Below are 15,206 nucleotides of genomic sequence, written 5' to 3'. Positions count from 1 at the left end.
TTTAGGACTAGTCCCAGGTATTCCCATGACATGCTGTCAAAAGCTCTGTGGGTATCTAGAGACAGGAGCGAGAGGTTATCAGGTCAATTGCCCGACGAATATTATCGTGTGCAGACTGGTTTTGGATGAAACCTGTCCGATGCTCATCTGTGACTAGTGGAAGGACCTCTGAGATGACGAGCTATGATTTTACTATAGATCTTCACGTCTGTATTGATCAGAGCTATAGGTCGGTAGTACGCGCATTTTGTCTTCCAAAAGCCATCTGGGCCTGGGGCTTTCCCAAGGGGGAGGGATTTGATCGCGCTTTTCGACTTCCTGAGCGGGTATAGGTTCTTCTAAGGGGTCGCATAGAGTTTGTGGGAGCTGCAGCAGCTGTGAGTTTAATATATATATTTAGGTAGTTTATGAATCTGCGATATATGGGGAGCAGCTTGTTCCCTGAAGAAGTTCTCAACAATTTGGAGTTTACCTTCTTCCGAGGAAACTCATCTGCCATTACCATCCCACAGGCTGAGTATATGATTTCGTTTTAATCGTTTTTACAGTTTAGCTTCTAATAGCTTATTAGCTTTGTTCCCCTTCATGTAGAAATATTGCTTTGTAAGCATCATGAAATGTGCTGCTCTTCCCATGTGGTGTGCTTCTAACGCTTTCCTCGCTATACATAGATCTCTGAGGGAACGTTGTGATCCCCTTTCTTTATGTATTGCCTCATGTCTGTGAATTTCTCCCTCTAGTTGAGCCTGTAACTTCCTTCCCCTCTTTGCAGCCTGCTCGATAAAAAGTGTCCCCTGATTACTGTGTTACCCGCATCCCACACTGTGCCGTATCCCACACTACCAGAGTAATTCTCGCTAAAATATAACTTTATGGCTTGCGAGATGTGGATTCGAATTAAGGATCTTCCAGTAAAAGATCATTTAATTGCCAGATTTGCTGCTGGGGTGGAGTTGCCTGTGGAAGGGAAAGTGCAAGCCTTACTGGGGCATGATCTGAGTGAGCTTTTGGGAGTATTTCGATGTCAACTGTCAAGGGTATCAGAGTATCAGAGTGTCAGAAATAAGGAACATATCCAGTCTAGAATATCCTCTGTGGACGGCCGAGAAGAAGGTATATTCCCGTTCTTCCCGATGGAAGAACGCCATGCCTCGATAAGTGAATGCTCCTGAAGTAGCGTGGTAAGGGCTATGAAGTTTTTCTGATAATTAGCAGTTAGGGGCAGTGTCTCATCAAATAAGGGATTAATCACAGGGTTTAAGTTCCTGCCTAAAATTAGATCTTCCTCTGCGTGTTCCATCAGAGTCTTAGGTAGCAAAGTAAAGAATGATTCCTGCTGAGCATTTGGAGCATACAGTTTGTTTATTTATTTATAATGCGTGCCAAACCCAGAGGTATCACTGCGCAGAGGAGAAGGCAGATGCATGAATACTTTCAGCTTAGGTTACACGGTTGCATACAAGGAAAAATAGGCATTTGCAAAGAGGATATAGTCAGGAGGCTGTTTGACAGGAGAATACCTACAATAAGAATAATCAGTACAACATTACACAATTTACAAAATTGAGGTTCAACAAGTAGTAGGCTTTGTAGTATCTATTTACAGTACACGGCTGGTGCCTCCATCTGGAACAGCCCCCCCGTCTCCCTGAAACTTGAGGAGAATCATCTCTGGTTCCGGAAACACCTCAAAACCTTTCTCTTTGCTTCTGCCTTTTCTCCTCCTCTTCCCCTGCTGACTTCCTGGCTGAAACTAAAACTGCACTGCTTACCTGGCCACCCTCTGATCTTGGGCCCAAGTCCCCTCCCCATCCCCCTGCAGGTTGCACACCTGCACTGCTTTCCTGGCAAACCTGGCACTTGGAGACTGTTTTTCTGTATCCCTACAGTCCCACTACCAGCACTTGACACCTGATGTCTGCACTTACCCTTGCACTTGCCACCTGCTGTCCTACTTTACTTATTGCTTATTTATTCTTGTATCCCATGTACTGCACTTTACCCCCTCCCCCTTCCCATGACACCTGGCCTAGTAGGATTGTTGGGTGTCTTACCTCTGTTCCCCCTCCCTTGCCTCGTCACGCCTTGAAACACTTGTGTATAGGCGTGTTATAAATGCCATATCATATCATAATGAGTGGTGCATGGGAGAGTAGAGACAACAGGACAGTAGCTGGAGTGCATTAGTTATGTTATGTTACATTGGGGCTCATTACGAGGTGGGCGGTAAGGGATTACCGGCACCGGTAAGGGCACCGGTGCCGGTAATCCCTTACCGCCCTACTACGAGTTCACTTTGCGTTTCCTCCCTTAACGTCTACCAGGCGTTAAGGACGGGACCCACAAAGGGACTTTGGAGCTAATAACGGTACCGCAATTTGCGGTACCGTTATTAGCGCCTTCCCCATTCCCATTGAGCCCTATCGGGGCTCAAATGGGAATGGGGAAGGGCCCTGGTGAATGGGGAATTCCGCCCCCGCCAACCTTGGAATGGGGCGGTAATAGCTCCATTCACCAGTGCGGAGTCGGTAAGGATTTGGAGGCAGCCATGGCGCTAATAGTGCCATGGTTACCTCCAGCCTCGTAATGAGGCCCATTGCATTTATATAGCGCCTTATGTACCATTGGTATGGTCTGAAGGCGCTGGTAGGTTGAACGGCCTTGGGAACCGAAGTTCAAGTCAGTGGAGAGAGTAGAGAGAGTCAAAGGTGCTTGTGAGCACCGGATATGTGTGCAGCTGGTGTGGCATTCGTGTAATAGCTGCTTCATAGCGGTAGGTGTGGTGGTTGAGAGATCAGGGGTATGTGTTCGTTCTGGCAGGTTTTATCCAGACTGGTTCTGGCTGTGTTAGGCCTGAGAAGAACGCTTGGCTGGGGGGTGTGAAACCAGCAGTGATTAGTTAGTCATGTGGAGTATGAGGCAGATGTTGGTATGAGAACAGCTATACTGAATGGTGTCATAGTATCTGTGTGTTCTAGTTGAATGGTGATGTAAAGAGGAGAGTAAGCATGGTGATGTGATAAGATGGTTTACATGCTCTTTCAAAAGTTACATGCATTCCAAACCATTCATGTATGTCGTTCACTTCTATGCGCTCTAGTCCGCTCAATGCATTCCAGTGTACTCCGAACCATCCTGCGCACTCCGAACCATCCCGCGCACTCCGAACCATCCCGTGCACTCTGAACCATCCCGCGCACTCCGAACCATCCCGCGCACTCCGAACCATCCCGCGCACTCCGAACCATCCCGCGCACTCTGAACCATCCCGCGCACTCTGAACCATCCCGCGCACTCTGAACCATCCCGCGCACTCTGAACCATCCCGCGCACTCTGAACCATCCCGCGCACTCTGAACCATCCCGCGCACTCTGAACCATTCTGCGCACTCTGAACCATTCCAAGCACCCTGAACCATTCCAAGCACTCCAGTCAGTTTCATGCACTCTGATCTGTTCCACATACGTCCCCAATCCATTGACATACCTCGCCAGCTCCATCCGTTCTACGCACTCGTCCATTCTGCGCGCTCGTCCATCCGCATACGTCACCCTGTTCCATCTGCATACGTCACCCGTTCTATTTACATACATCACTCGTTCAATCCATATACGTCGCCCATTCCATCCACATACTTGACCCATTCCGTCCGCTTTACGCACTCAGCGGCTCAATGTACTCTACATGCACTCGACATTTATCCGCTTTATGCACTCACCCGCTCTACGCAACTCGTCCGCTTTATGCAACTCATCTGATCCACACAGTCATCCGCACTGTGCATTCATGCGCCCTACGCGCTCGTCTTCTCTATTGACTTGTACGCTCTAGGCATTCGTCCACTCTAGGCACTCGTCCGTTTTATGCCCTTGCACGCTCTACGCACTCATCCGCTCTACGCACTCGCTCGCTCTATGCATTTACCTGCTCTTGAGCAACCCTCCACATTCGCTCTTACGCACTCGCCTGCTCTACCCACTAGTCTGATCTGCGCACTCTTCCGCTCTGCATGCTCTTCCGCTCTGCACGCTCTGCGCACTCTTCCGCTCTGCACACATTCGGTCAGCACATTCATCTGCTCCTGCGTTCTACAGACTCCTCCGCACCTCTGCACTCATCCACTCTACATCCACGTCCGCTCTACACACTCATCCGCTCTTCGCTCATTCGCTCTGCACCTTCATCTGCTCTATGCACTCCTGCGTTCTATACACTCTTCCGCACTTACGCACTCATCTGCTCTACACACTCATCTGCTCTACACACTCATCTGCTCTACACACTCATCTGCTCTACACACTCATCTGCTCTACACACTCATCTGCTCTACACACACATCTGCTCTACACACACATCTGCTCTACACACACATCCCCTCAACATGCTCGTCCGTTCTATACACTCATCTGTTCTACACACTCATCTGCTCAACGCATTCGTCCGCTCAGCGCGCTCATCCGCTCCACTCATCCATTCTAACGGTTTCATCCGCTCCATTCACTTCGTTCATTCATTATGCATTATCGATTCAGGCCATGTTATTTGTCATACGCACTGGATCCGTTCCGTGCTCTCTATCTATGTCATGCACTGCTCTTGTCTCATGTACCTGAATCTTCTATTCTGTACTTTCCATTTATGCCATGCACTCATTCAGTCAGAGTCATCTGTCTGTGTATTCATCAGTCTCTTGTATTCATTTTTCCATCCTCTTCTATCTATTAATTTTGCCCGTTTTTGTTCATTTTGTCCATTGCGCTCATTGCATCCATTTCATTAATTTAAACTTCTTTACAGTTTCTGTGTAATTTGTTCCTTTTTACCACTTCACTGCTTTGGACTACTTTACTCGTTCTATTCTGTTTGTCCTTTTAGTTTTACATTAGCGGTTATTAGTTGTCGATTTCTCACATGGATCTTGATGTACTGTTATTTGTCTATTGTTATTCAGGGTCTAGGAGTTTGTTGGATTGGTGTCATTGAGCTGCTGTTATTCTGTTTGGGTTAGATTGCATACGGGTTGGTTTTAGGGGAAGAGCCAAGTTTTCAGTAGTTTGCGGAAGGACATTAGATCATCAGTTAGGCGGATGTGGGGGTGGGAGTGCGTTCCACAGCGTGGGGGCCAAGGCTGAGAATGATCTGCCTAACCTGACTGAGTTTGTTTTAGGTATGACTAGGAGGCCGGCTGAGCTTGATCTTAGGGGGCGTGGAGGGTGATAGGGTTTTAGCTTGTCTTGAAGATATTGAGGTCTGGATTTATACAATGCTCGATGAGAAATGCATAAGGTTTTGAAAGTCACCCTTCGGGCCACTGGAAGCCAGTGCAGAGTCTTAAGGGCTGGGGAGATGTGGTCTCTCAGGCCAAGCGCAAGTAGCAGTTTGGCTGCGGCGTTTTGGGCCCTTTGAAATTTATTCAGTTGGTAAGCATGGACTCCGAGGTAGAGGGGGTTTGCGTAGTCCAGTCTTGATATAACAATTGATTGGACCGCGGAGAGTCTGTTGGGAAAGGAGAGATATGGAAAGATGCGCCTAAGAGTTTTAAGGTGGTAGTGGCAGGACTTTGAGACGTTGTTGACTTGGCGCGAGAGTGTTAGGTCAGAGTCAAGGGTGCATCCAAGGTTTTTTACTGAGTTAGAGGGAGTGGGTGAGTTGGCCATGGCGGGTGGCCAGGGTAGTGGGTGTGGAAGAAGTTCGGAGTTGCCACATACCATGATTTCAGTTTTGGAGGGATTTAACAAGAGGTGGCTTTGGATCATCCAGAGCTCTATATCAACGAGGCAGGAAGCGGGGTCAGGACGGCAGTTGGGTTCTGAGTTCAGGAGTTTTAGAATGAGTTGAGTGTCATCCGCGTAGTTGTAACACAGGAGGTTGTGTGAACGAATTATTGGTGGAAGGGTGGTTAAGTAGAGACTGAACAGGAGGGCACATAGGCACACTCCTTGTGGGACTCCCGTGTCGACTGGTCGGGCTTGGGAGGAATAGGTGGATAGTATCGTGGTCAATTTCTCTAAGCCTATTTATGATGTTATGTCTGAAGTTCGGAAAGTTTTGGTCTGCCCTCAGGAAGGGGGGGGGGGGAGTTTCATAGCTGCGCAGCTTTCACTGGGAAACTACTCCCTCCGGCTTTAGTCAATTTGAACCTAGGTATAACTAGACAGTTTGTGTTTGCAGTCCTGGTGGGAGGACTCCAGAAGATAGCGAGGTGCAGCATTGTTTAGGCACTTGTGTGTTAACAAGGCAGTTTTGAGCTGAATTCTGTTGCTGGTGGAAAGCCAATTATTCTGTCTCCTTACCTCTGAGATGTGCTCTTTTCTAGCTATACCCAATGGAGTATATGGGCATTATAATGGAGGATTTTAATTTTGTTGGTGATGTGCTTACTGTCGTCCAGGTATAGGAAGTTAAAATAGTTCAGTCTGGACAAAATTAAAGCTCTGGCCAGGATGGTGCAGCTATTCTACATAGGAACGGTTTACCGGCTCTAATCATCTTACATGTGTAAGCAGAGGCAGAGGCCATAGAGTTGACCTGTTTGGCAAAGGTGAGAGTGGAGTCTAGGTAAAAGCCTAGCCTCTTTAGCAACTTTAATAATGTTGCCATCGATATTAAAAGAGCTATATTTGTGGCAGAGTTTGTTGAGGTTGAAGGTAGTTCCCATAATAATGAGCTCAGATTTGTCATCATTCAGGCATAGACTGTGGACAGTCATCCATGCCTGGATGATGAGGTAGATTTAATTACCAAGGCCAAATCCTTGTCATAATCCCCAGTAAGTAGTATGAGAATCTGGGTGTCATCTGCGTAGTTGGTGTAGGTGATACCAAGATGGTCAAGATCATCGAAAAGGGGTTTAGTATATATATTGTACATTTTGGGAGAGAAAGAGGAACCCTGTGGCACTCCACATGTAATCGGAATAGAGTCTGCTGCTGCAGATGACGAGAAGACTCTCCTAGTTCTGTTGCTCAGAAAGGATTGGATACAAACTATGGCCTCCTGAGAGAAGTGAGCTGCTGAGTCAAGTGATTACATAGGACCTTGTGCTCTACCAAATCAAAAGCAGCCGAGAGATCTAGAAGAAGTAATGAGGCCGATTTCCCCTTGTCCCCAAGCTTGTCGATCTGGGCCCTGAAATCAATCAGCGCAGTTTTGTTGCCGTGTTGAGGCCTAAAGCCCGATTGGCGGACTCCTAGGAGCTGGTTGAACTCTAAATACTTCTGTATCTGGAGGTAAGCCACCCTGTCTAAAATTTGAAGTAAAAATGGCACTGTGGTAATAGGCCTGTAGTTGGTGGATATAGTTGGATCTAATCACTGTTTTTTGTGGAGGGGGAGTACCCAGGACTCCTTTAAGTTGCTAGGGATGGTGCCAGTAGAGAAAGATGCATTCATTAGTTTAGTTATAAAGGGTGCAAGGTCTCCTGTGGCATCTTTAATGATTTGGGCTGGGCATTTATCTCCCTAACAGTTCGAAGTTATGAGGGAGAGGAGGATTTTTTCAACCTCAAGAATTGAGACTGCAAAAGTAAAACATTGTTATGGTTTATGGGAAAGCAAAGGAGTACTAGCCGGTGTGTCGATATTAGGTAGGTTAGTTTTTTTTGTCGGCGATCTTAAACTGAAGCATGGTGACTTTGTTGGTTAAGGCATTCTGTATATTAGAACACCAGATTTTGTCCTTCACACAGTTGTCTGACACAGGAACCGGTGCTCAAGCTCTTTTAGGATTACAAATAGTTCCTTTGTACTTCAAGTTTGCTTGAAGAATCCTATTGTTGTACGTTTCCTGCTTGGTCAGAAGTATTTCTTTCTTATAAAGGGAAGAGATATTGATAAGGTTAGATCTGTTTTCATCAGAGGGTAAGTGCCTCCAAATGAAATAAACAAGAAATAAAATATCAATATCAATATCAGACTTCACATTTTTTATTTCCCGCTCTCAAGGTTTTGAGGTGAGGAGTGAACCAAGATTTCAAGTGTGCTCTGGGTTTACTTTTCCTCAATTTTAAAGGGGCAATGGTATCTAAGGCTTCAATCATAGTTTTATTATATTCGTTTACTAAGGTAGTAGGATCAGTAGTATCTGGTAGTGAGTTAAGGGTCGGTAATATTAGGGGTAAGAGCTTATCTGCCATGATGTTCTTTTTATTCCTCGTTAGGGTGGGATGAGCAAGTAGGTTATTTTTGGTTGTGAGAGTTTTAGCTGCTAGTGAGAATGCTACTAGATAGTGGTCTGTCCATAACTGTGGAGTTATGGCAGTGATTGTGGCATTGCAGTTATAGTCTGCCACCCACAGTGAAATCAGGGTCACCCTGCGTCCCCAAAGCATTGATACCACCAAGATAAACCTCCCTTCCCCATCTCGCACTACCTTGAGCTCTTTTAGGGGAGTGCCCTTGCGCACCAGAATGGTGACCCCGCGTTTCTTCAGGCTACTAGAAGCGCAACATCTTGTGGGATAAAGCCTATTGTTAAGGCGAAATTTGTCTGCAGGTTGGAGGTGGGTTTCTTGGAGTAAAAAGAGTGCAGAATCGAGTGTCGCTATTCTGCGGAACAATGCATTGCACTTTAGGGGGGAATTCAAGCCTTGAACATTGAGGGTAATACATTTAAAGTCTGGGGTCGCCATTTTGAGATCGCTCAAGCCTTTGTGACATGCTAAGTGAATTTATTCCCTCCAAGTAAGGGTCCCCTCCAAGTTCCCCCACCCTCGTTTTCCCCGGCTTGGGTGTTACATTTGTGTATCGATCTGGGGTGACGTGGTGGTGCGGCGAAGGGGTCCAGATGAAGGCCCTCGACGAGGACCAAGAGCTGCTCAATGGCCTATGAATGGCAGGTTGTGTGTGGGCCCGCAAGACAGGCCTTGTGGTAGTGTGCCCAGAAAGCATTATGAAAGTAAAACAAACAAGAAAAAAAAACCTAAACCGTTACAGAAAAGGCTCCTAGTGGCCTCATTTTCTTAACCAACATTGACAAACCGTCAACAGTCGCAGGCGTAATCAACCCAGGGCGCCCGAACATTGCTATCTTTCATGTCCTCTATCCTCTGCGGATTCCAGTTGCTGTCTGGCACTCAATATAACGTTCTTCCCTGATGGGCAGTTTCCGCTGCAGCTCCTGTTCATGGATGGCTAGTGTTTTGCCAGTGCAGAGGGTCGGTATTGATCCCTCTAATCCCAAGCTCTAATTGAAGGCGGCAGGACTCCCAAACAGCGCGGGGGCCACCATAACTTTCATGCTCTCACTGCTTGCCCCCCTGTACTTCCACAGCCTCACTGAGAAGGGCCACCCACGTAATGGCTTCTGCTACTCATCTATGCCTGCAGGCAAGTGTGGGTGGTGAAACAAATTGAAGCAGGTCCATCTGGCCAGGCCCAAGAGAGTCCCTCACTAACCCAGGACATTCGGAGCATACAGCATCAATAGCCGGAACAGGGCATGGCATGCTGCCTAGCCACAGCCCCTCAAGGATTTTCAATTTTTACTGCAAGCTGCCTGCTTGTGCATTTTCAACATCAACGGAAGTTGTGCAGGACCTGCTGATTTGTTCATACCTGGAAAATCACCTGGCAATGCATGACCGTGTTGACTCCCATTGCAATCCGTCTCCTTCGCATCCCAGTGGTGTCCTGAGGTCTCCTGAATTGCAGACAGCATCTTTTCTTTGTTTGGCTGTTGAGCTGGAAGGTGTCTGGAACCGATACCTAAGCACCATGATGTACAAACAAAATGCCTTGTCCAAAAAGGGCCTTTGCAATCGCAACCCCTGGACGTTCCTCGACCAGACCAAGAACAGAAGACTATTTAACCCCAACAGATTCCAGAACCTCAGCAGTGGTCTCTGGAGGAATCAGAGTCGGTGGGTTTGGGGGTTAGCATACCTCTTCCTTTCCCCCTGTTATCCATAGGATTACATGGGCATAATATCTTGTCCCTAAACTACTCTTCCTTGACTTTGGCTGGTGGAGGCCTGGTCAAGGGTCCCATCCTAGGCCTATACCAGTGTCTGTAATTGAGGTACCTAAACTTTAATTACATTTTTATCATAACTACTGGCCTCTTCTAAACTTACCTGTGAAGTATAACTTTGAAACTGGTGACTTTAGGGCACAAGGCCACCAACCTACATAGGGCTAGACTAATTAAGTATTAGGGGAAACATTTGCCTGCGTTTCACTGTTTATTGAAGTATATGCTTTCTTTCTTCTCCTAAGGACGAATGTATATAGCTGTTTTTTCGTAAGTGTGTGACAATATTTGCCTAGACGTTATACTTGCTTAGGGTGTATTTTAAAAGCCTAATAAATTAATGTATATTTGTACACGCACCTGTCTAACTTGAATTATTGGTGGTGTTCTGTGTGAGTTCATTTTAGCCTTAGACAACTCTCACGGCTCTCCTGAGACTAAAGCTTGCTGCTCTGCTTACCTTGATTGGGTTTGGATAAAATCTCAGTGTCTCTTTGTACACCATAATAGGGGGGACAAATCCCCCCCCCACAAGGTTGATTTTGGAAATCCACGTTAATAGGTGCAAATGGTGTCCCCCTTCCCCTTTGCTGATCTACTCTCATGCTGTGATGCTGACGAGGCCTACCTAAGGCTGGATCTGCCAGTGAGCCTGCGGTTTTGCTGTCTGCATTATTTGGCCTGGTCTCACATTGGCAGAGGTGTGTACCCCCTCTATCCTTAAGTGGTGAGGCCACTGCGTCTGAATGCTTGTGCTGTCTCTGCCTACTTGTCTGGATTTGGCCTAGTTCAGCCATAGTGGCGGCCTTTCATTGTTGCAGCCCCAAACAGGTTAATTGGGAGAGTGGGGAGGTGGGGTTTCCCGGCATAGATGTGGTTTGGGCAGTGCTCTCTGGAGTTAATTCTTCTGCACACATATGGAGGTGCTGTATTATTCTTTCCAGGAGACTTGGGAGATAGACCTCCCTCCCAGAATTAGATGTATACACCTTGTTCAAAAGTTAGTGCCATAAAGAATTGGAGAGGAAGATGCTCGGGGGCCTAATGACTTCTGTATCAACTGCCATAAAAAGGAATATTAAAAATTGCAAGTATGATTCTGTCAACCTACTTATCTCAATTGTGCACATTGGGAGGGTAAATCCCTTGTACATCATAACAGTTTACAAAGCAGTGGCCTCTAGACCGCCAACAAATCTCCTACAGGCACTTCAGTGGCACTTTTCTGAAATGTTGGGCACTAACACACTTCCAGTGCTGCATATAATACTAGGCGAAGACTATACTCTTACCAAAAGATTATGGATGAAAAGAAGAATGAACTATGCGAAACCCCAACATCAGAATTGGCTGATGAATGGGTGTGTTCAGGGGCTCGTGCCCTAACCTTGTATTTAATTGAAAATGGTTTGAGGACAAGTAATGGCTTCCTATCAGCTCAGTAATCTAGGAAATCTAACAATTTCTGGACCAAGAAGATCATCAATAATTGATTATTTTATCGTAAGTGCTAATTTATGTCCGCAACGGGTAAAAATGATTGTCATCATTTGAATGGCGAGTGATCACAATCTATTGTTACTTTCATTAAAGCTGGATAAGGAACGTTGGGGTAACTGAGTTGTTTACATAGAGGGTTGTGGTAGGTCAGAATCAGGAGACGGACAAGGAGGCATGAATTTCACAAGTTTTGTTCTCTCTTCAAGTAAGAAGGCCTAGTCTTTCCCCAAGCCTTTATTACTAATCCCTACTGTATACAAAAGAAAGCCAAAAGAGGTGCTTGCCAAGATGGCTAAACAGAAATGCAGCCCTGTGTCCTTCATCCTACCCTAACCTGGTTTCTTTCGCTACTTTTTGAAAAGAAAACCTATTACAACCCAGACATACTTTAGGCCATTAACTAAATAAAGGGTGGCTGCTGGCTTCTGAATTGTGTTTCTCTCACTCTCTCTCGCCATTAACTAAATAAAGGGTGGCTGCTGGCTTCTGAATTGTTTCTCTCTCTCTCGCCATTAACTAAATAAAGGGTGGCTGCTGGCTTCTGAATTGTGTTTCTTTCTCTCTCTCGCCATTAACTAAATAAAGGGTGGCTGCTGGCTTCTGAATTGTTTCTCTCTCGCCATTAACTAAATAAAGGGTGGCTGCTGGCTTCTGAATTGTGTTTCTCTCACTCTCTCTCGCCATTAACTAAATAAAGGGTGACTGCTGGCTTCTGAATTGTTTCTCTCTCTCGCCATTAACTAAATAAAGGGTGGCTGCTGGCTTCTGATTTGTGTTTCTTTCTCTCTCTCGCCATTAACTAAATAAAGGGTGACTGCTGGCTTCTGAATTGTTTCTCTCTCTCTCGCCATTAACTAAATAAAGGGTGGCTGCTGGCTTCTGATTTGTGTTTCTTTCTCTCTCTCGCCATTAACTAAATAAAGGGTGGCTGCTGGCTTCTGAATTGTGTTTCTCTCACTCTCTCACTCTTGTCCCCACTCGGGGGCCTTTCTTTTGTTCCCACTCGGCGGCTTTTCTCACTCTGTCCCCACTCTGGAGCGTCTCTAGTCTCTCCCCGCTCCAGGGCTTTTCTTTGTCTCTCTTGCCTTATGTCCCACCTCCCGGTCCATTGGAAACACTGCTTACCTGTTTTATGATGGGCGGTGCTCATTGGGAGGCTTGTGTGGTCTGTGTAGCGCTCCTGTCTCCTTAGCTCCATTTACATGACTCTTCTGCTCAGGGCCACCAGCTCTTCTTCGTTCCCGGTCTCTTCGCTTCGAGACCTGTGAGCACTTTCTCTCTGGGCTCTTTCCTCGGCCCTCCAATACACTCTGCTCTTGCTCATTTTGCAATGCGGCCCGTCTCCCGTCTCCCATCTGTGAGGCCCCACTGCACTTGCCAGGTGTGCACTGTGTCCAAACAAAAGGCACTATCCGACTCCAGGGTGGAGTGGGAAGTAACAGTATTAAACCTTAAACTGTTCCCAGCAGGAATGATTGTAGAATTTCTATTACTTAATTGACTTCATTTAGGCATTTTCTGTATATTTCATTAATATTATACTAGCCATAACCATATCTCAACACAATTTGTCAAAATATGATAAATCAAACAATATTTCATAAAGGTAGTATATACAAGGAATGAATAAACCACAGACGAACACGGATATACACAGTAAGGAAGAGAAAGAATCAAAACTGCACATAAAAAGCTAAATTACATGTAAGGCAGTCAGGGCCCTGGTTTATGGTTTAAATAACACAGGTCTCCTACTGAGTAGGAGCAGTTTCTTTAGTGTTTAGGTGTGCACTGTGGCCTTCGACGCCTTGTCTGGCATCCATTCCTCCTGCCTGCCACACCCCTTGCGTGTGCTGCAACCTCCTTGAACTCTGTGGGCCTTGTGGCTCCTATGATTTGATTGGTCCCAAGAGGCTGTTATTTCAGCTTTTCTTCGGTTTCCCACAAAGATCGAGTATAATGTGGGTCAGAAGCCATGCCAGTTGTTAGAGGGGCCATAGGGTTACTGTGCACCTTAGTTCCTAATTACCCCATGCAGGTGTTAGTTTCTGGGTGCAAGGGGGTTTGTTGACTTAAGTCCCTCTCTGGGATTTTCCTGACCCCTTAGCAGTCATCTCCAGGGGATCCCATGTACCCTGTCCCCTAGTGGATTTTAAGCATAGCAGGCTCTCCACCCTAGTCCCACATGGAGTGGGTTTCCCTTGGGGGGGGGGGGGAGAGGGACCAATTCCCCGGATTCGTCACACAACTCTCTAGGAATCCAAAAGAAAAGCCCTTACTCGCCACTTCGACTAAAGTAAAGCTAATATGGCTGCCAAGCGATTTCCTTGTCTCCTTGTGATGTCATTTTTAAGCAAGGATTTCATTTTTATCAGTTATACATTTCAATAAGTTCTGTTCCATAACCCTAAACCATCACCGTCCATGCATCTGTATTTACGCCCTGCATAAACTTAATTGGCTCAGTGTTTTATGAATGACTGTTGTATTCCTACTCCTACATTAAAAAAAAATTTGAATCTCTGAGCTAGTACTAGTGAACTACAGTTTTAAAAACAATGTGTCTAGAGAAATATAAATGCATTCGTGTTTTACTTTCATTTGCAGGCTCTGCTGTGTGGCCTGCTTGTTATGTGTCCAGAAGATCCCCTAACGTTTTTGGAAGAGAAGATAAAAGAACTTATAGCGAACGGTCCGGGAAGCATTTCATGGTAAGTAGATAACATTTGTAAGAGCCTACAGGTGGGATTCTAAAGTAGGATGGCACACTAAGTGAAATTGTTGCACAGAGCGTCATATTGTTTATGCCGCACAGCCTACCTTGTTGAATTTAGTTGGTTGCTGCATTCCTTTTCTGTTCTGCTTCCTCTATCCCCCCCTTCCCTACCTCCTGCATCAATTTCCTTTCCTGTCTCTTCTTTCCATCTCCTCTTCTGCTCACCATCTTGGCGCACACTTAGATTCCTCTCTTTCATTTTCTCTACACATCTCCTTACTCTCTCGTTCCTGCCTGGCCCACCATTGTAACATCCCCAAGGTAAGGCCTTTTCTTACTTTCCAGGCCACTAAGTTGTTAATTTCCTCTCCTACCTTTTCCCACCTTTTTTTACGGCTCCTGCCTCCTCCTCCTTGGCCTCCCTCCTTCTCGTCTTAGTCCTCTCAAGTCTATTTTTAACTCTGCTATTCGTCGTCTCTGGTCTCTTTCACCTTGCAATTCCATTGCCCCTGCTTTGTCCTCTCTTCGCTAGTTACCTTTTCACTCTAGTCTTAAGTCTTTGCATGGTCCTTAAATCTCTTTAAAATCTTCTCCTTCTACCTTTCTTCCTTGGTGTCTTTTTACTCGCCCCTCCCCCCCCGCCCGCCCGTACTCTCCCGTGGTCTGCATCTCTCTTCCTCCTAACTGTTCCTTGTCCACCCTGTGCCAGTCTAGTTTTTGCTCTTTTTCTTTACTAGCTCCCTTTCACTGGAACGCGCTCCCACTCTCCCTTCATTCTATTTCTTTGTACCCTCTATTTCGCTCTAACCTCAACGCTCATTTGCTATAGTTTTATTTCGGTTAATTTGTCACTTTCCCATTAATTGTACTTGAAGTGACTATATGTACAGCGCTTACAAATACTTGCAGAGCTAAAAATGTTACAAGCCTGGTGCAATTTGATGAATCAATTTATTTGTAAGACTAACAACATCTTGACATACATCAGTAGAATTGCCCCTGTAAATATACTGGCAACAG

General features: G+C 46.0%; 1 protein-coding gene across 2 annotated transcripts in view; it reads left to right on the top strand.

Moving 5' to 3' along the window:
- The window catches only part of FBXL13 (F-box and leucine rich repeat protein 13), a 2,326,763-nt gene that overhangs the window by 143,606 nt on the left and 2,167,951 nt on the right, over positions 1-15,206 (top strand). For both annotated transcript variants that reach the window (XM_069628059.1, XM_069628058.1), the window contains exon 2: positions 14,078-14,181. In XM_069628059.1, coding sequence (XP_069484160.1) covers positions 14,078-14,181 — 104 coding nt within the window. The remainder of the gene's footprint in view (positions 1-14,077; positions 14,182-15,206) is intronic.

This window comes from Ambystoma mexicanum, chromosome 12 (genome assembly GCF_040938575.1).
Source record: "Ambystoma mexicanum isolate Mex_15411 chromosome 12, UKY_AmexF1_1, whole genome shotgun sequence".
Taxonomy (NCBI): Eukaryota; Metazoa; Chordata; class Amphibia; order Caudata; family Ambystomatidae; genus Ambystoma; species Ambystoma mexicanum.
Note: the sequence above shows the minus strand (reverse complement) of the source record. Positions and strands in the feature narration are given on the sequence as shown.